We start from the raw sequence: 26619 nt of genomic DNA on the forward strand, positions 1-26619 counted from the left end.
CAACACAATATACGTATACCGTTAAGGTTTTAGGAGTTTCCTCAATTCCTCATGAATCCGATTATAAGAAATCGAAGGTTGACAAAATTTGACTTGAGAACTCAATATGCTTAACAAACATAACAAATCTAATAGCAAATAAATGTCACTGTTCTGAACTTAAATGCATGCTGTTCTTATAAAAAAATCCAAAGTCACTATAAGTGTGCCGTTCAGATTTAAAGAGTTCCGTTCTGATCTTCATCAGCAGTTCCACTGCACCAAATGTCACTGTTCTAGACGTAAAAGTGCATGCTGTTCTTATAAAAATACCAAAGTCACTATAAATGTGCCGTTCAGATTTGAGGAGTTCGGTTCTGACCATCATCAGCAGTTCCACTGCACCAAATGTCACTGTTCTGAACGTTAACGCAAGCTGTTCTTATAAAAATACCAAAGTCATTATAAGCGTGCCGTTCAGATTTAAGGAGTTCCGTTCTGATCTTCATCAGCAGTTCCACTGCACCAAATGTCACTGTTCTGGACGTAAGTGCATGCTGTTCTTATAAAAATACCAAAGTCACTATAAGTGTGTCGTTCAGATTTGAGGAGTTCCGTTCTGATCTTCATCAGCAGTTCCACTGCATCAAATGTCACTGTTCTGGACGTAAGTGCATGCTGTTCTTATAAAAATGCCAAAGTCACAATAAGTGTGCCGTTCAGATTTGAGGAGTTCCGTTCTGACCATCATCAGCAGTTCCACTGCACCAAGTGTCACTGTTCCGTACGTAAATGCATGCGGTTCCTTTAAAAACACAAAAATCATCATATGTATGCCTTTCAGATTTGAGGAGTTCCCTGGATTTCTGCAGGAATCCATCATCAAAACTGGGTTCTGATAAAAATGGGACCACTCTGTATGCATATTATACATTCAATCAAAAAAATTTTTTTTTAAATCGGTCCAGTAACGACGGAGATATCGTGGAACAAACATAAAAAAAATAAAAATAAAAAAAAAAAAAAAACATACAGACGAATTGAAAACCCCCTTCCTTGAGAGATTTGAGGCGGCGGTTAAAAATTAAAAAAAACCCCGACATAGTGGACCGATTTTCATGAAATATGCCTAATAAGAAGACTCCCGAGAACTAATTCAGCTCTCAAACAAAAAAACTAAATCTAAATCGGTTCATCCGTTCGGGAGCTACGACGCACACACGAACAGACAGAAAGACAGACAGACACGTCAAACTTATTAGCCTACTACGTCGTTTTAGCGTAGTGGAAGATGGAACAAATTTCCTACTAAGATTATTTTTAGAAACTAGTCGGAAGATGGAGCGTATTAGGCCGTTTTCACATTATCCGATCCGATATCGGATGTCGGAAGGATTTCAATGGAAAAAATTCAAGATGGCGCCTGTAATGTATGGGATATCGGTCCGACATCCGATATCGGATCGGATAATATGAAAACGCACTTAGGTACATCACATCACATTTTCGACGCCGACATTTAGTGATAGGTACCTACTACCTAAATACATTGATGCATAAATAACAATGAAGAAACAAAGATGACGCGATCTAATAAAAAATATACCTATAGGTAGCCGACGGTCCTTTTTGACGACCGGTCTGGCTCAGTCGGTAGTGACCCTGCCTGCTAAGCCGCGGTCCTGGGTTCGAATCCCGGTAAGGGCATTTATTTGTGTGATGAGCACAGATATTTGTTCCTGAGTCATGGATGTTTTATATGTATATAAGTATGTATTTATCTATTTAAGTATTGTATATCGTCGCTTAGCACCCATAGTACAAGCTTTGCTTAGTTTGGGGCTAAGTTGATCTGTGTAAGGTGTCCCCAATATTTATATTTATTTATATTTATTTATTTTCCCCTCACTAGCTCGGAAACACGTGTTTTGTCCTTTAATACCAGCGGGTAAAAACGCATTTTATCCACTAGTGGGTAAAGTATTTTGACCTTGAATAAAGTCAAATTAACTGCTTTAAAATTGATAAAGGTAGGTGAATCTAGTAATAAAGATGATTTACCACCTGTGGAACTACTGGAAGCAGTGATAAACGCATTTTTTGCGTTGTAGTTTCCTCGCTATAGTGAGGGGAAAAGTTTTGTGTTACACTCGGGTGCAAATGTATTTTACGTCTCGTGTGTTAAAAAACTCGCAAGTTCAGGATTCTATTTTCGAACCACTCGCTTCGCTCGTGGTTCAACTATAGAATCCTTTCATTGCTCGTTTTTCCAATTCCACACTCGGCGTTAAAATACAACGACGGACGCCCCCTTGTATAACAAATAACTATTAGTGTTCCGTAGTCAACTAGGAACCCTTTATAGTTTCGCCATGTCTGTCTGTCCGTCCGTCCGTCCGTCCGTTCGCGGATAATCTCAGTAACCGTTAGCACTAGAAAGCTGAAATTTGGTACCAATATGTATATCAATCACGCCAACAAAGTGCAAAAATAAAAAATGGAAAAAAATGTTTTATTAGGGTACCCCCCCTACATGTAAAGTGGGGGCTGATATTTTTTTTCATTCCAACCCCAACGTGTGATATATTGTTGGATAGGTATTAAAAAATTAATAAGGGTTTACTAAGACCGTTTTTTGATAATATTAATATTTTCGTAAATAATCGCTCCTAAAGGAAAAAAAGTGCGTCCGTCCCCCCTCTAACTTTTGAACCATATGTTTGAAAAATATGAAAAAAATCACAAAAGTAGAACTTTATAAAGACTTTCTAGGAAAATTGTTTTGAACTTGATAGGTTTAGTAGTTTTTGAGAAAAATACGGAAAACTACGGAACCCTACACTGAGCGTGGCTCGACACCTCTTGGCCGGTTTTTTGCTTCTAATCCACATCCATCGACCCAAACAGTACAAAAAACATCTACCTGCTACATTGAGGATCTCAGATTTAGGCTTTAAAAGGATAGTCAACGACCGCTATACGGAGATTATCCTCGTTCTTTAGTTAGTCACTCCAAGAAAAATGTCCACAGACGGTCCCCGCGTCGATCAATATTTCGTTAAGAGGTACACGGAAGTTTGCATCATAATTCGATACCGCTCAAATTTGAATCATAAGGATGACCGACGCCACGATTCGTGCACTATACGATCGCGAGCTCGCTAACTTAAAAAAAAAAAAAGCTCCAACGAATACAGGAGAGTTTGGTGGATTACTGCAGTGATTCATTCGGGTGAGCCCCCAGAAGGGGAGATTTTTATATTTACATCGTGTCCCTCGCGGCATGCGCGCCGCCACTCCGCCAGTCGCGCTACTACAGTTTCACACACGAACACCAGTGCAATAAAACTCATGTAAATATTACTCCTACTACAAGATTCTGTAAAGTGTTACTTTTAAAATATTGTTGTGTCAACTGTAGTGATGTGAGTGTAATCTGTTATAAAAAGTTGTTGTGGTTTAAAAGTGAAACTATTCAAAACAGTGATTGTATGCTTCTTTAGCTTCGATCCAAGGAAATGCCGCCCGTTCCCTCTCAATGTATTTCAGGAAGCGTTTCAGCAAGGAACTTTTCGTTCCCATAACTCACGCTAGAGGTCAGTAAAGAATAAATAAACTACCTAAACTGTGAAAAAGTAATATAATATAGCCTTCTTAATTAGATATTTGTTAGAGTTTGCGTGGCGTGAACTGGGTTCAAGCACCGCCGAACATTATTACCATCCCTTCTCCGCCCTTACGCATGATCGACCGGTAGAGTTTTGGGGTTCACTGTGCGAGCCGTATTAACTATGTATACCTAGGTATGGATGATTATAAAGCTACGCACCCTAAAATACAACTCTATCTACATATATATAGTTGTTAAAAAAGGGTGCGCGGTTGCGTGGGTATTTTTATGTGTACTATAATAACTAAAAATTAAGTAGTAGGTAGGTACATAAATTAAAATATTATACTTTGCAGGTAAATATATTCTCTTATTCACTTTGATGGCAAAGAAAATAAGACAAATGTTTTATTTTATTTCTGCATTTAAGGATACATATGTATTTTAGTCACCTGCAATAATATATTACTCTTTCAAGGCTGCAAAAATATGTGGACATTGTGGACAGACAGGCGGACAGTCGCAACATAAAGGCTCCTTAACTATCGTTTTTGTATGGAACCCTAAGACTAAACAGGCGACACAAATGCAACGTAAGGTGCATTAGGGTAATTCCGAATGACAAAAATGCTCTTGTAATTCCGAAAGGGAATCTTGATATGATGGAAATAATGGTGATTTTTATGCGACTTTCGTAATTAGACGACTTTCGGAATTACCCTAATGCACCTTATACCAGAGTTCTTTCTATACTGTCCTTATATGTTAATTGATATTATAGTTTTGTTACCTACCTTGTCTTACCACATTTAAATCTCATATATTCAGTAGGTATAATAATTGTATGATATTTACGGTGGTCCAACACTGCTAACTATATTCAAAATAATGTTGTTTTACATGTGCGACAGAGACCAAACCAAACATAACAAAGTAATAATAATAAAACAATACCTACTACTTTCTTCTCCCTGTTAACCGATGTTATTTTAATGTTAAACTTACCTATATAAAGCGACCAGTGTTCTACAAAAAGAAACATGCATTCTGCCGCTGTATTCGATTCATTCTTATAGTTTAGGGTTAACATTAATATGACGATGTCATTCGTTAATTGCAATTAGATAGGTACCCAAAACGGCCAAAACTGTAGATTATTAATCTTATATATATATATATATATTAGTTTATTTAAGGTTTACCAACAATTATTTACACATGCTTTACAAAGACTCAGATGCATAATATTCTAGAAAAGTGTAATTTTAATCACTTACGGTAAACTCCACATGCAATAATGTAATTTACTAACTACACCGTGGGTAGGTAATATTATTAAGTATATCATATATAATGCAAATCAACAAATGCGAAACAGACATTAAATATCACTTGAAACCTTCTATCCGACTAGCCTAGCCTGTTGTAAATGTTGTAATATTAGAGAATTAAAATAAGCGATCGAAATTCGAATAGAAACCTAACCCGGAGGAGTTGAATAACTACAAAATGAAATCATACTATTAACGTACATTGTACCTACATATCTTTAACCGACTGCCTTATATCGTAATTCAATCGAGCGAATCAAAATCGTGAATGCCTGCTCCGTCGCGCAGATTATAATTATATAGATCATAACGTTTTTATTGATACAGAAATGAGCAAGGCGTCTATACAGCATTGAATAGCGAGCGACATGTTTGTTTTCATACCGGTCCGAATTAACGTCGCGATTGGTTCAAAATCCATAACTGGCCTCCGTGAGCCAGGTGTCGTTCACACCGCGGCCTCGCGCGCGCCTCGTCTCGTTAATCACTCGTGCTTGCTATTGTTAACGCACGGTGTACAGCCATCTTTGTCAAATTATGGACGATTTCGATTGATTTCAATAACTAATTGTGCTAGTGCTATTTAAATGAAAGAAAACACGGTTTTAGTGATATTGACGCTTTGTGTTAGAACATGAAGGGACATTCTCTTTTGTTTTACTACTAACATCACTGCGTTGAATGGAAGCGTTACGACTTACGGCGTTAACGACCATTAAAATGATGGATGATGTCGTCTTTTGCAAAAAGAGTGTAAAATGATCGTTATAGTAAATAATGTGAAGGGTGCATTTAGTGTTTATGTTTGGGCGGGCATGTGATGAGAACTGCGTCGTTATTTTGTTGTACACATTGCATAAATGAGTGGAATGGCGTTGCGGAGCGCGCGGACCGGAGCATGCGCGCCAGTTGCCTCGCAATCTCTGGGAGCGCATTGAGTGTCCTTCGTTTACGTGTTAAGCAAAATGGGAAGGTCGAGATTCCCTGGCAAACCCCTCAAATTCCAGAACAGAAAACGTGTTAGTGTATTATCGGGTGCTGTTTACCATGAAAATGCTCCGGAGAGCCAACCGCTCAATCGCGGCGGGACCGCCAATGTTTTCTCTGGGGATAAAGAGGTAAAATCTACTTTAGTCTGATTGACATTATTTTTGACGAATGCGTTATATAAATGTATGTGTAGCATACGCGGAAATGATTAATGTTTACGTAATAACTACTAGCATAAACGACTGGGCATTATAGTAATAAGCGTCAAATACGACAACGTACCTACTTTGACATTTCAATATTCCATTTTCATATCAACACAAAATTTACTCTTAATAACCCTCCAGGCCCAATGAACAAACAAAAGATAGATTTTAAACATTTAAGTATATAGATTACAAGTCTTATTAAGATATGATGTTTATTGTTTATGTTTGTTGTAGAATTCAAAGTGAATGTAATTAGTGTTTATATTATAGTATATGCTTGCATATAAAACTTATTTTCCCAATAACACCAATGAGTATTACTCACCAATTATCATTGTATATAAAGTAAAAATAATCAATGTAGAAACATTGATATGAGTTTGACATTAGTTAGGTTAGAAAGTTATAAAGTTAAATCAATCAATTTTACAAGAGATATAACAATGTTAACAAAACTGTAACTAGCTATATTTTTGTTATTGCTTTAAAATTACAAATTTGACATTTTTACTAAATGCTCGGTTTGAAGTGTGACCTGCTGTGTTTTTGTTTTAACCTCAGTTTCAATGTATTACAAGTAATAAATAGAGAGCAGATCTCAGGTAGCGATTTTTAATATGAATATGCTAGTACAATTTTTAAAATACATGTCATGTGGTTTATAATAAGGTCTTACAATCTATTATTATTACATCGCACACCGCAAACTTCACTGAATAATTAGATTAAATTAATGTTATTTTTGCAACAAACTACAGAAAAAATAAGGAGACATATTTTATTCTAAATAAAGGAGTTTGTATACAGGAAAAAAATATTTTCATTTTTCTATTCTTTGAGTCGTAATAGAAGTGTGAAAATGAGATGGGAAAATGAATTCAGAAAGGTAGCTGGAGCCTTGTGGAGAAGACAAGCTCTAGACAGAGAAACATGAAGAAATATGGGAGAGGCCTATGCCAAAGGCAACCAGACAAAACGTCTGCGAAGGCTAGCAGTAAGTAAGTAAGTAAGAAGTGTGCAATGCGCAGACGAAAGTAGAAAAATATAATAAATTTTGCGAGCCATATCCATATTAATATTTAAATCGCTACCTGCAATCCACTCTAGTAATAAAATTTACTAGGTCCATACAGTACAACAAAATACAATGCAATATTATCTCTTTATTGCTACCTACCTATAGTTACCTCCATGATCACATAAATTCATTATAAATGGAATGCAATCTCTTTAAAATTTGACAAGGAAAGTTTCTCTTTTGTAATACCATTAATTATTTAACTTTGAGGTTAGTTCCTTAGCTGGCATTCATCATTTTGATAATTGATATTTAAAAACTCTTCATGATATCAAATACAAATTTGATGCTGATGTTTACACCTAGAGTTAAGTGGTAACAATTTGGACCCTACATTTACCTTTGTATACATACATATAGGTAATTCCACGGAGGTTGAAGTGAATGATAACACACACAGCTAAATGAAGATTAGTACTCATTGCAAAAAAATGAATGAATGAAATGAGTGAGTGAATGTAAAAAAACGATTAATATATTTTTGAAAAACATTATTATTTATTGATATACTGATCACTAATGGTATTAAAAGCAGTAAAAAATAATGAACAAATCCTTTTATAAACCACCGTCACTTGGCATATCTTCATCTGATTCGTTAGGATTGATTATAAGGTTTTGGTTTTCAGTTAAATCATCTATCATAGGTTCCCTTTCCCTATATCTTTCTTTCTTCGTTTTCTTGGGTTTTTCTAAAAATATTACTGTGAAACGTTTCTTTATCAAGTGCTGCTATTTCTTCGTTTAATTTTCTCATGACGCTATTAAATGTGAACTCAGTATTACTAGCTGGAAGTCGCGGTGGCACGAATAAAATTTTGCTAAGGACAAACGATATTATTTTATTAAATTAAATTATCCGGTGAACTTTATAGCTCATATGAAATTTCACTTCCAAATAAGTATTCAGCTATCGATATATTTTATATCGGAAGGATGTCCCTATGTTAATTGACGTTATTGCTACTGCGACTTCTATGTCTGCTAATTAGTAATGAAAAAATAGGTAAACACTATTTTAACAGCTACGATGATAAAATAAGGCCATTTATTACTAATCTTTGATTTCTACGATTTACATTACAATCATAATCTGACAATTAATTAATCACATACGAGATATTTTATTTTCTGTTTTGTTTGAAAATTGTTCTATAGACGTAATTGTTAACAAAATAGTAAATATAAACTTTTTGGTCTTTCTTGCAATTCATTGTTGAATCTGCAGTCGGTACACGGTAAGAACACTAATTTCAAAATTTCGTTGTCATTACATGACAGTGTTATAGTGTGCGTGGCCTCAACTGAGTTGAAACTACCTATACCATCACGCCTGTATCCCATAACTACCCCTTTATGGGATACAGGCGTGATTGCAGAACACATGAATCTACTAAAGTCTCAGTCAGTCAGTGAGTCTCTTGGCAATTAAGGGGTTGAAAGAAAACGAAAATTGTGACATTGCAGTGACAGGTTGCCAGCCTCTCGCCTACGCCACAATTTAACCCAAATCCCAGAGCCTTATACAAAAAATGAACAAAAATGTGTCACAGGACCTATAATAAAACGGCTTAAATATGGTTACTATGCCTTTTAAAAAAAAATCCTATGAATACAATATAGATTTTACACAGGTATTGGATGCCAACTTAAAAATAGTAGTTTCAAAATATTGATATTTAATTATTAATTATGGGTAATATATTTACATATACAATAATAAAATAAAGGTATACCTACCTTTTGCCAGAGTTACAACTGCAACCCAAGACAGCAACCAAATCATGATCAAGGGACTGGTGATGATATGCAATAATAATGTTATGGGCAAGGCAATATAAAATATGTTGGTACTGAGTTACATTTTTTCCATTTGTGCATTAGAAGAAATTTTAACATACCTTGCATTGATTGCAATTTGCAATCCATATTGTCAAAACAATATAGGGTTGCAGTGGTAGTTTTTATTAATTGCTCGAGTTTTCATAAAAAAAAATGTTATAATAGTTATAACAATTTAGTAGTTTTATGTATATGTATTTTGATAATGGATCAGTGAGGACAGCTTCCAGAGCCTGTGGTGCTACATGAAAACAGTCTTAAATAAGACCTTCCCTCTATTTGAAAATAATGAAGATTGGCTTTTACAGATTAAAAAAAAAAACAAAAGCTGCGACTAAAATATCATTTTTGATAAATGTGTTTTTATGCTAATTGGTCCTATCCTGGGTCAAAATCTTATCTGGGATTGAAAGAAAACATTTCCTCCTTAAAAAAGCCACAAATTGAGGAAAACTTTTAAATAACACAAATTAAAGGAAACTTTTTCCATTCATGGAGAAACTATGATGTTATTCAGAATTTTAAAATTTTAGTACTTATGTTGTAATTGTAAATTATTAATTTCAAAGTAAAATTACAATTTTATAGGGTTTTACTTGGCCAGTTTTTATGTACATTCTAATATACTAGATTAGTTTGTTGGTAGCCAAACTGGTTGCAAAATTTTGTGTCCTTATACCATCTGGAAGTGGGTTAGTATGGTTTAGTTGATGACAGATGAGTCAATCATTATGGATGGCTATAAGTGTAAAAAAAAACGATTTTTAGCTGTTTGTGCTTAATAACCAATTAAGCTGTATTTATGTACGGGATTCAAGTTAGTCTTAAGGGGCTTAATAATAAACAAAATTTATTTATTTATTTAAACTTTTTTGCACAAATTATCAGTAAAAAGTACAAATGGCGGACTTAACGCCTTAAGGCATTCTCTACCAGTCAACCATTGGGCAAAACAGAGATATTTAGTTTGGTGCACAAGATTATAAAGCCAGTATGAGATTGTAATGATTAAATACAAGTTGATACCTACTATTATAAAATAAACGTACACAAATACAATAAATAAACCTACATACATATTAGTATAATATATACAAATAAAATACACATATACATAAATAAATAAGTGTACCTAGTGCGAGACATCAAATAGAATTTCATATGTTAAAAGACCAGAAACAGAGAAAGTTTTGTGTAACACAGAGATCACAATGGGTTCAAAATTAAATTGTTTGTGTTCACATACACACTCTCTTTTGGACTTGGCATGATCTGCTCCCAAACCTTCCAAGTGTCTACATAGTATACTGTAAGCATACAGAAATTGATTAGTTGAATACTCAATTAAGTATTTTTTTAGGAAGAAGAAAAGAAAGAAAACAGCAATGATAATGAAACTAGTGGATCTAGTGAAAATTTAGTGGACATCTCTGCAGCAAACAACAATAACTCAGACCTTGCATCTAGTGATTCAAAATCTCCTGTTCGCACTCGCTCACAAAACAAAATGGAGCCAGTTAAGGGAGAAAAACCAAAACCAATTAAGAAAACTGTGACTTTTGGTACAGTTGAGAGTTGTGAAGATATCTTCTTGCCCTTAAAAAAGATTCCTCTGAAACATCATGCACCTCTTGTGCCTATTATCAAAAAGAAGTCATCACTGAAACAAACAGAATATTCCACTTTTAACAGTATTCTTAAACCAGCAAAATTAACAGATTTGAGTTCAAAATCATCTGATAATTATGAAGGGTACTTAAGGAAAAACTTGAATCCTTTGTCAAAGCCCATGAACAAGTTCTCACAATTCAGTGACAGCCGATGTATATCTCCACCACCTCGTAACCTTTCTCCAGTTGACAAGGAGAGTGGTAGCTCATCAAAGTTTGTCCTGCCTGTCAGAAGTGCTCATTCATCTCGAGTAATCAAACCAAATAAGAGATTTATAGAGGGTGAAGAGCCAACCACAGCAACAGTTACTGTGGGTTCAGCAAAGGTGCTTAAGAAGCCTAAACTCAAGAGGCTTCTATTTGACAACCTACATAGAGATGATAATACATTAGAAGATGAAGCTACTGATGCTACAAATGATACTGAAAGACATAGGGACAAACAATTTTTAACACCATCCAACTTATTTAAAGACAAAACAACAAACTCATTTTCTGGTCTCAGCGGTAATACAAGAAAGCCGAATGTCAAGCTTAATTTATTCTCTAATAAGGACAAAGAAACAGAATATTCACAAGATGAAAATTCTAATGTAGAGGGAGTAGAAAAAGGCATAGCCTCTGAACAAAGTAAACCAAGTAAAGAGGAGAGAGCTGGGCATGCAATGCGTAAACTTATGGACATATCAGATGCAAGTAGTTCTACTAGCACTAGTAGTGGTTCTGAATCTGAAGAAAGCTGGGAAAGTGACAGCTTGGAGGGTAGTGGTGAGGAGGAAGAAAAACCACCACCTAGCCCAGAAAGAGAGAAGTCGTCTGCTAGTCAACTGCTGAGTGGCAAAGTAATAATAAGGGAAGCCAGATTACAATTAAATACCCCTGCTCAAGCAACTACTGGGTTAGATGGTCCTTTTTCAGCACCAATATCAACATGTAAGTATGTCAAAAATTAAACAGTACTTCCACTTTACAGTACGATTTATAATATAATCACTTTGTTTTTTAACCGACTTCAAAAAAAGGAGGAGGTTCTCAATTCGACTGAATTTTTTTTTTTTGTATGTATGTTACTCGATATCTCCGAGAATCATGGACCGATTTTCAAATTTTTTTTTTCAATCGGTCAGGTATAACCCCGAGGTGGTCCCATTGGCACCAAGTCGGGGTCTGATGATGGGATCTTGGAGAAATCGAGGGAACTCTTCAAATGTTATAGGCACATATAATGTTCTTAGTGTATTTTTCAAAGGTACACCAGTATTTACGCCTGATGGTAATAATTTTATGTGGCTGAGCTGATGATGGAAGGTTAACTCCTCAATGGATTCTTTCACTACTGTACATATATTCGGACTGATATATATATAATATCAATAGGGACCACTAAAAATCAACAAATAAATAAACTTTTTAACAAAAAATAAAACCGCCTTCAAAAATAAGCGCGTTACAAAATACGGAGAAACTAAAAAGCAAAAAATAATAAACCTTTGAATTCAGATTTCTTACGGATTGCAATAATCTAAACATCCAAATTATAAACAAATCAATTATTTTTGGAGTCGGGGCCAGCCTGCGTATGGTTGGGTGGGGCAAACAGAAAATAGCAAGGCGACGAACAGGTCTGGTACCGACTACAAAAATAATTGATTTGTTTATAATTTGGATGTTTAGATTATTGCAATCCGATAAGAAATCTGAATTCAAAGGTTTATTATTTTTTGCTTTTTAGTTTCTCATTTTCAATTTTGTAACGCGCTTATTTTTGAAGGCGGTTTTATTATTTATTTTATTGTTAGGTTCTCACAGTAGTGATTGATTTAATGGTTATATCTTTTTTATAGCTCCGAACCCTCCAACCACAGTGACGTGTGGTGTATGTGGTGCAGTACGATTCTACAAATTCGTAAAGCAAGCCCGCAAGTTTGGGATATATTCTTGTGAGTCTTGCCGAAAATTTATTACAAAGCTTCTGAAGAGAGAAAAATTAGCACACAAAAATGGTACCATTGTCATGCAATGTATGAGAGAAGAAGGTTAGTATTCTAAATTCCAATATTTTAATTACGATTAAAAAAGTAGTAATTCTAACTTATGTACAAATTAGCATTTTTATACATTATTTTCTAAATTACATTCCCAGGTAACTGCATTGTGCCTCCAATAGTAAGATCGCAACAATGGAAGCTAGTACGTTCAGAAAACAGATCGCGGTGTCCAGCTTGTTGGCTGAAAATGTGCCTAAGAGCATTTCAAGTGCCTCCAAGCGTAAGGGCAGGGCTCACGGCAATGCTGCCTCCTTCAATGAGAGCCAGTGTTAAACTCTCTGGACCTATAGTACAGGTTAATCCATTGAGGCTAGGTGCTGGCAATACATGGACAAGCACCTCTGCATCTACGCCAGCATTGTCGAATACGCCGCCAAATATCACTGAGAATGAAGGCAAAATACCTTTGAAAATTAATAAGAAATCTGAGGAGAGCAATGAAAAACTAATAGAAAAGGTTGAGGTATGTGTAATTTTAAGGAATTGTTTAAAATCCTGCATTTCCTACATACAGGCAATATTTTTCAATGCATGGTCACGAATAACACATTTTTATTTTTAATTACAGGATAAAGCCAAAAAAGACCAAGAATCAGCTGAAGAAGATGGTGAAGACTTCAGTGAGAATAGAAAGCGTCGTATAACAAGAGTTAAAGTGCGGAAGAAAGATAAAGGTGATAAAGGTGACTCTAAACAGTCTGAAGATCCCAAACGTCAAAAAGTTGAACTTAAGGGGCCAAGAGTTAAGCATGTATGCCGAAGTGCGTCAATTGTTTTAGGACAACCTATTGCTACATTCCCTACTCAAGAAGAAAAAGAAAAGCAAGAAAAATCGATGTCACCTGAAGAAGACAACAGTTTGTTACCTGTTATTGAAAAAGACGTTCTTGCTTCTAATGTGTCTAGCTGTGATATTGAAATGGATACAGAGAACAAGGCTCCTGCGCAACCGTGTGAAGTGACTCCTGCAAAAGAGGCTGATATTGAAATGCAGGAGCCAAAGAAAAGAAAAATTCAGGATACAGAGCTATCAATTAAAGCTCAATCTAAACAAGAGTCTAGTGAAGATGAGACTGTCACGGATATAATACCGAAGAAGAATGTCATGAAACCCCTGACAAACATCACTAATGTAAGTTTCTTTAAGCCCATATATCTACTCTTAAAAGTCCGCTCCAAACATACTAAAACACCATACATGTATTTACAGATGCGTGGACGATCTCAAAAGTTCAGTCAAAATCGGCCGGAACTAATCTGTGTCGATTTTTGGGAAAGCTATGATCCGGATGAAGTCTGTAGCTCTGGATTTGGGGTCATCGGAACCGCTCCATTTACCGTTGCGAGGTTATGTTTCTTGTGTGGTAGTGCAGGAAAAGAAAAGGTAAAAATGCATATAGATTTTATAGTGTAGGTAGTCAGTGTTTATCATGCTTGTGCTGAGTAAAAACAAGGCACAAATAATACAATCTACCTTCTGTACTCGATTTTTTTTTATAAGGGATGGCTCATTTGGCTTAATTTCACCCTGTATCTGTCATCTCTAAAATCGTGTATGAACTCGAGATTTACCTCTCATTATTACATCATTTTCCTTGCGTTATCCCGACATTCGCCACGTCTCATGGGGCCCTGGGGTCCGCTTTAACAACTGAAACCCCAAGATTAGGCGTAGGCTTACTAGTTTAACTCTCATTATTTATCACCCTCATCCATACTAATATTATAAATGCGAATGTAACTCTGTCTGTCTGTCTGTCTGTCTGTTACGCTTTCCCGCTTAAACCACGCAACCGATTTTGATGAAATTTGGAACAGACAATCTTTAGACCCTGAGACAGAACATAGGCTACTTTTTATTTCGAAAAAAGGGATGAAGGGGTTGAAAAAGAGGTTGAAAGTTTGTATGGGATTTCTTAATTTTAAATGATAAAACCATGAAACTTTATATTTTAGCACTTGATAAGAAATCATTAAACATATATTTAAAGTCACATACAGGTCGAACGCGATTAATTAACATTATTTTTACCTTTAAAATAAACATGGTGGGAAATAAACATTAACTAAAAGCGGGTAGATTATATTTATTTGTCTACCCCGAACATTTATATAAATTAATATCGGGTAGTTTTGTGTTGTTTACATCTCCGGTGACATTTTGCTGGGACGTCAGTCTTCCGCGACCACGGCCAGTGCAACCTGGCCGAAACGTTGGGAAAAAAGGTAAAAATAATGTTAATTAATCGCGTTCGACCTGTATGTGACTTTAAATATGTGTACAAAGCGCGAGAACTTAAAGTGTTATATCATTAAACATCTTGATAAGGGATAGGGATAGGGATAGGGATAGCGATAGGGATAGCGATAGGGAAAGCGATAGGGATAGCGATAGGGATAGCGATAGCGATAGCGATAGCGTTAGCGATAGCGATACGGATACGGATAATATGGGTATCGTTAGAGGGATACGGATAATCGGTCGGCGGTCTCTTACAATCAAATGTGCTCTAAGACGATCGTTGTTTGCTTGCTTGAAGATTACCTTTGCGATAAGTATAAGCAAAATGTAAAAAATTGTAAGGGATAATAGAAAAAAGTACTTTTTACCCACCGATCATAGTGTCGAAATACGGGCTATGTGGGATGTTTATAAAGGTTTCCCCAGCGTATATAGAATTACCTACGCTGTGGTCGATGTGTAATATTTCTACAATCATTGCAAGCAAAAGTATTATGTGCAATCGAAATAATCGCAGATAAATATACCTACAGAGAAACCTATACGGTCCCTACGGATCCAAATGAAAATCTTAATGAATACTTTTATTACGCGGGCGAAGCCGCGGGTAAAAGCTAGTTTACAATATTTCACTTACTCACCTCCTTGCATAATGTATTATTCTGATTTCAGATGCTAGTGTGCAGCTCATGTTGCGAGTGGTACCACACGTGGTGCGCGGAGGACAGCGCACGCGGTGGCTGGACGTGCGCGCGCTGCGTGTCGTGCGCGGCTTGCGCGCGCCCCGCCGCACGGCTGCGCTGTCGCAGCTGCGCGCGCCACTACCATGCTGCCTGTCTGCCCGCGGCGCCGCCGCAGCATAGGAGCGACTGGCCACAGGTACAAATGTAGAACAACTAAGAAACGTCAAACAATTATACAAACACTGTCAAAATAAAAGCTATTTAAAACAATTGATATGCAAGCCTATACAGGGTGGCCCAAAAATTGGTTGGGTGTACACTCCTCTGCAATTTATTTAGAGATCCGTAAAATGGGCTATCTGTCCGCGTCCGCGGCTACCCAAATTATCATTTGTAAAACTGTTTTATGAATATGAGTATACCAATAAGGTTTAAATAACAGTTATCTACAAAAGCTCCCTTTTAACACCTTTTGTGAAGGGCAACCCCCGACTTCTGAAAACGAATAGACAAAGTCCCGATACGTAAGTTGAAAACCGACATACAAACATAAGCACCTAAGAAGATATGATGGTTTGAAACTGAAACCATTGAGTTGAAGACTTCCAGAAATCAGAAGATATTTTTTACTGTTATTATAATAATAATTTCATTAAAGTGTCAAAAAAGCCTCTCTGTACGCGTAGACTTCGGCTCTGCGCACATCTCCTAAAAGGTCCGGAACATTGTTGATAATAATTACAGATATATTGGAAGACACCTTACACTTATTAATATTACTTCATCGTCGTCTTTCGCAGATTTGCAGCACATGTTTGAAATGCAAGAGCTGCGACAGCGGCCGCGTGAGCAAGTTCGTAGGGAGCCTGCCATTTTGCGGACCCTGTTTCAAACTACGACAAAAGGGCAATTATTGTCCTTTGTGCCAAGCATGTTACAGAGATAACGACTTTGACAGCAAGGTATTTTAATTTTATATTGTATTTTCTATTTTGGTACCCTGATCTCTGTCCTGTGTACGATACGAAAAAAAGAAATATGCGTATTTATGATATCACTCCACAAACCTGTGCACTGTGCAGGTTGGAGCTGATTGTACATATGATTATGTCCTAGAGTTTTAACGCCTTTCATGTAGCAGTCACATAAACTATTACTATTATTTACTGTTACATCATTTATACTGACGAAAAATCGTATGTATGTTATCCTATTTTATTTTTAGATGATGGAATGCGGATGGTGTGCTCGATGGGTTCATGCCAGCTGTGAGGGGTTATCTGGTGAGGAGTACCAGCTACTGTCGGCTCTCCCACCATCTATTGAATATATCTGTTGTAAGTGTATGCCCAATGACCCGCCTTGGAGGAAAATGCTGACAGAACACCTTAAAGGAAGATTATTGCATCTATTAAAGCTTCTGGCGAAAAACAGAAAGGCGTGCGCACTTCTTAAATTAACGCCACATAAAAATACTCCTGTGCCTAACAAGCCTTACCGAATTATGTCACCACAAGCGATAAGAAAATTGCATTTCGATGGAGCTGATGATGATTTGAAGAATACATCTGAGACTAAAGTATACAGAAATTCATCAAGGGGACGTAGAAATAACTTACCACAGAAATCTGACGATCTACAGCCATCTCAAATATGGCATTGCTCATCATTATTGACCGAAGGTGACATGGATAAAGAAGGAATTCCCCATCCATTGCACAAAGTTGTCAATCTTCAAGAACCTCTTATGCAAAACAAAGAAATCTGTTTTACCACTGGGCTTTTTGGTACTAAAACGGAATTTGATACTCCCTGTGTTGAGGTCCATGAAAACAATCCTATTCAAAAAACGGAAAAAGCTACAACAATGCTTCCGACTACTATACACGATGATAAATATGAGGCTATTTCTGATGATGATGAGCCAGCAAAAAGTGTTATGCAAGCACGTAGCGAACAAGAATTAAGCCCAGCTTTAATACGCAATCCAAGTACACCCAATCTTGCTACTGGCATTGACGAATTAAGCAGAACAGTTTCACCATCACTGCTTGATATAAAAAAAAGAGTTAACAGTGATGAATATGTTTCTTTAAAAGATTTTAATCACGATATGCGAGAAGTTATAGAAAGGACAATTAATGAAGATTTAAAACGTATATACAAGGAATTATTCTCAGAAACATTTCCATGGTTTGACTGTGAAAGTAACTGTCTGCAACCTAACTTGGAAGTTGAAAGAGAACAGGAAGATACAGAATCTCTAAAGGATCATGAGATGAATGATGATAAGCATACTGATGTATCTACTATGTCAATTGAACGACCGATAGACCAAATTGTACCAAAGTTAGAGGTTGAAGGTCAAAATGATGATGAAGACTTACTGGAATTTTATCCTGTTGTTGACTCAAGGACTTGTGTGCTTTGCAAAATTGTTGGAGATGGTTCACCTGCAAGCGAAGGAAGACTACTATATTGTGGACAAAACGATTGGATTCATGCTAACTGTGCACTTTGGTCAGCAGAGGTATTTGAAGAAATTGATGGTTCTTTGCAAAATGTTCATTCAGCCATATCAAGAGGAAAGATGATTAAATGTGCTGTCTGTGAAATAAAAGGTGCTAGTGTCGGCTGCTGTGCCAAGAACTGCAGCGAAACATATCACTACGCGTGTGCAAGGAGAGAAGATTGTGCCTTTATGGACGACAAAAGAGTATTTTGCCCAACACATGGAAAAGATGTTCCAAAAGCAAGCTTGCAAAAAGACGCCGACTTTGAGCTTACTAGGCCAGTCTACGTAGAGCTTGACAAAAAGAAAAAGAGATACAGTGAAATTAAAAAAGTCCAGTTTTTAATGGGATCATTGACAGTAAATAGCCTTGGAAAGATAGTACCCCCTGTGTCTGACTATGAAGATTATTTGATGCCTGTTGACTTTTCATGTACTCGCCTGTTTTGGTCTTGTAAGAAACCCTTGAAGATAGTGAGATACACTATAAAAACGAAACTAATTTTGGCTGAACCAATGCCTGGGTTCGACTTTGGAGTGAACATAACTGTAGACCATTCAACAGATATGCATATCGTAGATCGTGTTATGGCTGAAATAGGGGCGTGGCACCAAAGTCTGGAAACAGGAACGGCAAAACCAGCTTTCATGCTTAAAAATGATAAGTCTCCAATTAAATTTGGTAATGCATTAACTTTGGAAGACTTGGCTGTTAAACAAGTCGTTGAGCACTTGTTAGATAATGTTTGTAAACAAGAACAACAAGATGAAGAAGAACCTCAAAATACAGCAGATCTTTTACCTCCTGAACTTAAAGATGCTATTTTCGAAGACCTTAATCACGATCTTTTGGACGGTATTTCGATGCAAGACATTTTTCCTAAATTGATGTCCTATGAAGATCTGGTTGCAATGGATTTAAAAAACGAGTTCTATGGTGCTATTAGTCAATCGGATGACAAAAATAGTGATGTACGATCAACAACAGACTTCATTGATGAATTACTTAACGCGCGATTAGAATCTGGAAGCAAGGAATTAAAACGAAGTAAATCGGAGATGCTATTACAAAACCATAATTTAAAAACTTTATCAACTGGCAGAGGACAACAAAGATCAAGTAGCCTGACATGGAATAACAAATTTGATACAAGTTTATTATCATCTACTATTAAACGGTGCAAAATGGGAAGAACTTCTACTGTCACTGGTAAACCAACATCAGCACAAAGAGGGACAGCTGTAGATAACCCCTTGGAACCCATTAAAGAAATTGATATAACTGTCGATAAAAAAGTGAAATCTGAGCCTGAGTCTAGTAGTGGCAGCAGTGGCAGTTCAATATGTGAAGAAGCCCCGCATACAAGTGGCATCAATTATCGCGCTACTTCACCTAAACCAAAGGACGAAAGTAAAAACGAAAAATCAGATGGTTATTATACCGCCGGTTTTATAGATTTTTATACAAAAATACAATGCAGTCCAATATCGCAACTAGATGGTGCTGCTGACTGGTCAGGATCTGAAAGCACCTGCAGTTCACGCCCAAACAGTCCTCATGATGATGACTTTTCTCCAATATCGCAGTTGGATGGAGCGGAAGACCATCCAGGAAATGAAACTATGAGAAATCACACAAACCAGTTTCTTTACAGGGCAAGTGGTTCAGAAAGTACTTATACTGTAACTATTGCTGGAAATTCTATTAGTGGACAGCCGGAACTGGTTATGAGACCTTTGGATGATGGTTCTGGTATTTCCGGACAAATTGAACAGCCAGTACGATGCGACAGATGTCAATGCACGTACAGAAACAAGGAATCTTATGAAAGACATGTTCCATCCTGTGACATGATGTCCACGAGCGAAAGTGAGAGTGAGAACCCAAAATCACCTGAAAATAGAACTTTGACGACACTGCAAAATGCTTTTCAAGGTGCTTTTGCTCAACCCATGATTATACATACAGGTGTAGTTAGTAATACAGAAAATACTGTAAAAGCAGAAGGTATATCTGCCAGGCGAACTTCAATCAATACAAGGCAAATCACGATTAATGGAACAATAGTTGAAACACCGTCACCTGGTCCCACAAATGAAATGACTATGACAATAACAGAGCAGATGAAATCAGGAACTGTAATTTTTGATCAAAGCAAAACAACAAACGTGCAGGTGTCTGCCAATCAGCAAGTTTTATCGTCTCCTCAGATTGTAGTGACACCACAAATGTTACTACCACCTAAAACTAGTTCAGCGGGTGGACAAAAAATAATGACACCACAAATTATTACTCAACCTGGTGTGCTTCCCTATAATATTTGCGTGAAGCCTGGGAATAACTCGAACATACAGCATATCCAAAGTGGAACGGATATGGCACAACTTTTATCAAGTGCAGGAGGCATACAAGTCATTTCTTCAAACTCGAATCAAGTTTTAACTATCCCATCAAACCAGGGAAATATTACAACTATGGTACAGGGCAAAAGTCAGGTTGCCAATTTTCCTAATATGGCCAGCGCATCATCTCTTACCTTACCTGTGAATTCTATTCAAGGAATGCCAAATGCGTCAATCATACAGAATATTCAACCAATGATTCGACCACAAATACAGGGAAATCCTACTATTGTTGTACCTGCAATGACTACACAAAGATTAACATCTCCAAATACTCATAAACAACACATCATTTTGCCTGGAAATCCCCAAAAGTCTCCTAAAAAGCAGCCAGCTCCAGTACAGCCTAAGCCTATATTTCAAGCCACTAACCGGAGTAGAGGACGACCTATACCAAAACCTACTACAATCAAAAGGCAGACAAAACTTGAAAAGACATTTACTACTATCAATCAATCTCCAATTGGCGCTAGCAATACAGTGATTCAATTACAGACTAATAACCAGTCTGGCCAGCCATCGATTATTGTGCAACCAGTCTCTAATCAGAACATAATGTCTGCTTATGTGGAAGCTTTGTCCCAACAGCAGAATCAGAACATGCAATATATTGCGACAATCGCACCCCAAGGTGATTTCAAAACCACACCAACACAATTTATCTCGCAAAGTGGACTTATGCCTCAAACATTCCAAATACAACAAACCGAATCGGGAGGATTAGTTGCAGTACCTAGTGGAGGTATCCCAGTTCTATTACCGCAAGGAAATGTTGGTATTTTGCCTCAAGCTTTACAGCAGGGAGCTACTATTTTGCCTCAAGGAGCGTTACAGACCCAAGGTATCATTTCTCAGGGCCCAAACGGTCCGACTATTTTACCACAAACAATACATACACAAAATGGTGCTACGATTATACCACAGGGAACAATTCAGGGTCTCACACCTGGAAATATAACATCCCAGACAGCCACTCTTCTACCTAATAATACTCTACAAGCAGGAGGCGCGACCGTAGTACCCCAAAGTGGAATTGGAAATGGACAGAACACAATATTACCAAATGCTATTCAATCGCAAGGAAATACATTAATATCTTCGGGACCTGGTGCAACAATACTACCCCAAGGAACTTTGTTGCCACAGTTTTGCAATGATCAAGTTATTCTCGGATCGACACCTACCTTGGAAATGGTTACTGATCCTTCAGGCTGTATGTATTTGACCACAACACAACCTGTTTATTATGGTTTGGAAACAATTGTACAGAATACCGTGATGTCTTCTCAGCAGTTCGTATCAACAGCAATGCAAGGAGTACTTGCTCAAAACAGTAGTTTTTCTGCAACTACGACTCAGGTATTTCAAGCCAGTAAAATTGAGCCCATAGTAGAAGTACCTACTGGATATGTTGTCGTAAACAATGTCGGGGATAGCGTCAATCAAGCAGCATCGTCGACGCCAAACGTGGTTTCTGCGCAATCCGTCCAGTCATCGCCGCAATCACTAAAGGTTAAAACACCTGTGCCGAATTTAACTCTGCAACCTCTACCCGATAAACTGGCGAACAACAACGCCAACCGCCAAACTCCAAAAGTAATACAAATGAGTCCAGCATCTTTGTCAATGGGCTCACATGCTGGTCCGACTATAATAACAGGGCGACAAAATATAAATCCCATTACTTCTCAAATACACGGAATGACAATATCTAGTACTCCTCAGCAATTCCAGCGCTCAAATTTGTGTAAGCCAAATAATGTATCAATGTCACCAAGTGTCACTCTAGTATCATCAACTGGGCAACCTGTTATGGCTATTGCACAATCGGTGCCACATTCAGCTCCATCGTTCTCGATACAATCGATTCCCATATCGCAACCTATTGTTTCAAGTTCAATAGCACCTTCAATTAATAAGAACAACATGAAAATGGAAAATTCACATGTTATAGAGATAAGTGGTAACCTTCAAGAAATTTCAAATTCATCAAGTATGCCAACTATAAGTGTAACCCAGAGCCTAAAGTCACCTACACCGTGGAGACAACTTACTCAGTTGTCTCCAATAACCAGCGCAGATAACAAGATAGAATTACACAACATAAGTGCGAAAACCAGCAATGTCAACACACCTACAATTAATATGCACAACAATATCAGCAACTCCCTTACGTGTCGACCACAAACCCATAATGAATCTGAAAAAGTCAACCAAAGTATTTTGATACCAATGTCAAATAACAATAATTCAATTTCTGGTCTGAATATACATTCTCAGCAATTTGAATCATCTGTTAACGTAAGCCATCACACGTCTCATTCCACGTCTAATAACGTAATACAAATTACGGCTGGAAACATCTACCCTCCGTGCTCAGCCATGAATAGCAATTTTGATGCTGATACATCTCTGAAATTGAGCAAAATCAATGCCTTATCCAAAGCAGAAGGCGGACATATTAATTTTTCTCAAGAAATAATGGCATCCCATTCACAGCAACATTCCCAAAGCGAAAAAGCTTTCCAGAGCATGGGATCTAATGATAACAAACAAAATATGGATAATGGCAATAATCAACTGAATATACACAAATTGAATAGCTGCCAGGTAGCAAGTAACATGAACAATCTCATGGGAAGTCCCCCAGCTATTAGCATCATACCACATAATATAATGCGACCTCAAATGCATCACAACCAAAACACTATTTCAGTTTCCGGTAACCAAAATCAGTTGTGTACTGGATCCAATGCAACCCATGGGCAAATACCAATCCTAAATTCTGGCAATAACACTCACCAAAATATGAATATAGTATGTGAAGATATAAGCAATAACAGAGCAAATTCAACTGTAAATAATGAAAGTACCATACACCAGAATAACCAGCAACATGACATCAATGCTTCTATAAATACGCCAAACCTACCACATGGTAATATGCAGATTATTCCACATGATAATAGTCAGCTCTCGAATTCTAATCAAATACACATCATGAACGGACAAATTCAACATACTAGGCAAATGGATAACAGTAATCAATTGCAACAGTTAAACCAAGGAACGCTGAACAGATCCTTCCATGAAAATATTTCTCCTGGTCAATCACACAGTCAAACTAACATGATTTCTAGTCGCAACACTCCTGATAACAATCTTATAAACCATCAAATGAATATGCATAGTATTAATAATAATCATAATATGAATAGACAACCAAATGATCTGAATCACATGCATAATATTTCATCATCCATGCAGAACTTAAATAATATGCAAAATAATAGAATGGTTATTGAAAATATGCAACCTCATGGCATTAATAACATGGGCCACCAAATGCATTCCAGTAGATCTATGGAGGGAATGCATAACTCACAGCTTCATAGTATGCAACAAATAAATCACCATATGAATGGCAACAGGCCCCAGATAGATAACAATAATATGCAAAGTAATCAACAAATGGCTATGCAGCAAAATAGACCAATGGAAAATGCTGGGCACCATCATCAACATCAAATCCCTAACCTGATGCAAATGCAAAACAATCGCGCTCACATTGAAAGTAGCAGTTTAATGGGAATGCACCAACATCTGCCTAATCAGATTCATAACAGACAAATGGATAACAACATGCATATACACCATATGTCTGGTGCAACGAATATGAGTATTAACAATCAAATAGATAACTCAAGTTCTATGACAAATCTGCACAGCAACAGACATGACAACAACTCAATGGCAATGCAAAATCTTAGTGCCATGAATCAAATACCCAATAACCGGAGTTCCATGGATCACCCTTCATTGATGCAACATCAAATTAACAACATGAATAATGGTAATATGCATAGTAACGGTATGCAAATAGGAAATAACTCCAACCACCAGATTAACAATTCAATAATGCATGGCCCTAATATACCAGATATCAAGAATGAGATTTCAAACCCTTGTAGTGGTAGTTGTTCAGGCAACAATACTCAATTTTCAAGCAACCAATCTACTTTCGAACTATGCTCCAGCTCAAATATGTCGAACAGCAACAATATGAATTTGGGCTCCAGCAATATCATCCATGGCATGAGCGTTAACAACTCGAATATATCAAATAATAATATAATGAACAACAGTGCTATATATGGGGCAAATACCCAAAACACCATGATGAACCATGATATGTTAATGAATTGCAACAATTCTTCAGAACTCAATATAAACAACCTTATGCCAAATAATTCCAATCACATGATGCTGAATAATTCACAACCTCACACTTCGGGCACCCAAAACCAGATTTTGGGTAATCAGATAAATAATGCCCAAATTAATATAAACAGCTGCAGTATGAGTACAACGAACAACTCGTCTAATCAAATCGCCAATATCGACAGTCAGCTGAATCGGACGAATATAGCAGTAAATGATAAATTCAGTCAGGACAATTTGAGAGGCAAGAATATCATGGGTCCGTCACCAAATACCAATATGACCAGTAACGACAACCCCAAAGTTAATATTGTGAACACTGATAAGCAACATCACACAATCTCAATGAACAGCCAAATGAGCTTCATGCAAATGAATGCCCAAAATAATCGAGTCATTAATCTTCCAGAAAGAAATAGATTGTCTAATACCACCCTAGATAACAGCATGAACCAACATGTGCCGCAGCAACATAACATTCGCGTAGTAACTAACAACAGTAGTAACAGTGGTCCTGATCCTCTAACATTTCAACAGAAAAATGAAACTAGTGGAACTATGATTAATGTGCCCTTTCAAGCCATACCAAATAGTGCACCTATGAACATTAATGTTAATTCGAGTAATAACACTGTCAATATCACTGTACAGAACAATCTCGTTGATCCAAAGATTGCATCGAAATCCGCAGCTGATATTAGTTTCCCACTTCAATCGAGTACTAACATGTTACAAAATCAAAGTGGAAACAGTAATATGATATGTATACCTACCAACACTATCAGCTTGCCAACACAAAATACATCGAGCATTACATTGCCAAAAGCTCCACCCACCCAACAGTCGGGTATACCAACTAACGTCGTCAATCCGATGTCTATGAGACCGATGAATAGAGTGCTGCCTTTACATCGTGATGGTCAAAGTAAATCCTCGTCGAAGAACTGTACCAGTTCATCTACTAAAACATCAACAGTACCAAAACAAAGAACAGTAAGCCATGACATGCCCGATCTTAATATAAAAGATGAAACTATTGACAGTGATTTAGAGAAGGCGATCGAAGAGTCAAAAAGAATGATGGAACTAGAAAAAGCGAACAAAGAAAAGGAGGAGATGGATGCCGCTCGCGCCATTCAACTGTCAACAGAAATACAACAAGCTAGTCATAGTTCTATTACTCCCATAGTAGTGCAGAGCAGCGTTATCGAGTCTCGACAAACTACTTCTGAAATGACATCGTTACCAAATTTAGATGCCGAAATGATAGAAATGGACCCACCAAAAATTTTACAAGAAAAAGACACCAATAAAGGTCCTGTGCCACATAAGTTGCCTAGCGGCCCAAGTAAAGTTCCAAAAAGGCCTATTAATGATAGAAAAATCGACGGTGATGTCGTAGCGACAAAGAAACCGAATAAAGTAGCGAAAGGACAAGAGAATAAAGGGGTTACGTTACAGAAACCAACACCAGAACCACCAAAAGACGATGGACCCAAATTAATATACGAGGTAACTTCGGAAGATGGATTTAATTACACGTCAACATCGATAACAGATCTCTGGGCTAAAGTAATCGATGCGGTCCAGAATGCAAGAAAGCAATCAGGCCTACCTTTGATTCAGTACAATTTGCCTTCTACTTTATCTGGCGCCCATCTGCTCGGACTGAACAACAATGCTTTGAAATACCTTATTGAACAATTACCCGGGGTAAGTAAATCTGTTCATTTTTTTAAAATATTATGTACATATTTAATGTCTTTGTCGCTTTAAGGAGTTCCGTTACATTTTTTTTTTC

At 37.0% G+C, this 26619-nt stretch overlaps 1 protein-coding gene across 1 annotated transcript in view; it reads left to right on the plus strand.

Moving 5' to 3' along the window:
- Window positions 1-5342: 5342 nt before the first annotated feature.
- LOC125233677 (histone-lysine N-methyltransferase trithorax) overlaps window positions 5343-26619 on the plus strand; it is a 36138-nt gene continuing 14861 nt past the window's right edge. The window contains exons 1-9 of the mRNA XM_048139758.1: window positions 5343-6038; window positions 10400-11642; window positions 12554-12745; window positions 12853-13220; window positions 13326-13889; window positions 13968-14141; window positions 15672-15878; window positions 16483-16644; window positions 16908-26531. Coding sequence (XP_047995715.1) covers window positions 5886-6038; window positions 10400-11642; window positions 12554-12745; window positions 12853-13220; window positions 13326-13889; window positions 13968-14141; window positions 15672-15878; window positions 16483-16644; window positions 16908-26531 — 12687 coding nt within the window. The 5' untranslated portion in view covers window positions 5343-5885. The remainder of the gene's footprint in view (window positions 6039-10399; window positions 11643-12553; window positions 12746-12852; window positions 13221-13325; window positions 13890-13967; window positions 14142-15671; window positions 15879-16482; window positions 16645-16907; window positions 26532-26619) is intronic.

The sequence above is a fragment of the Leguminivora glycinivorella genome, chromosome 1, assembly GCF_023078275.1.
Source record: "Leguminivora glycinivorella isolate SPB_JAAS2020 chromosome 1, LegGlyc_1.1, whole genome shotgun sequence".
NCBI classification, from domain to species: Eukaryota; Metazoa; Arthropoda; class Insecta; order Lepidoptera; family Tortricidae; genus Leguminivora; species Leguminivora glycinivorella.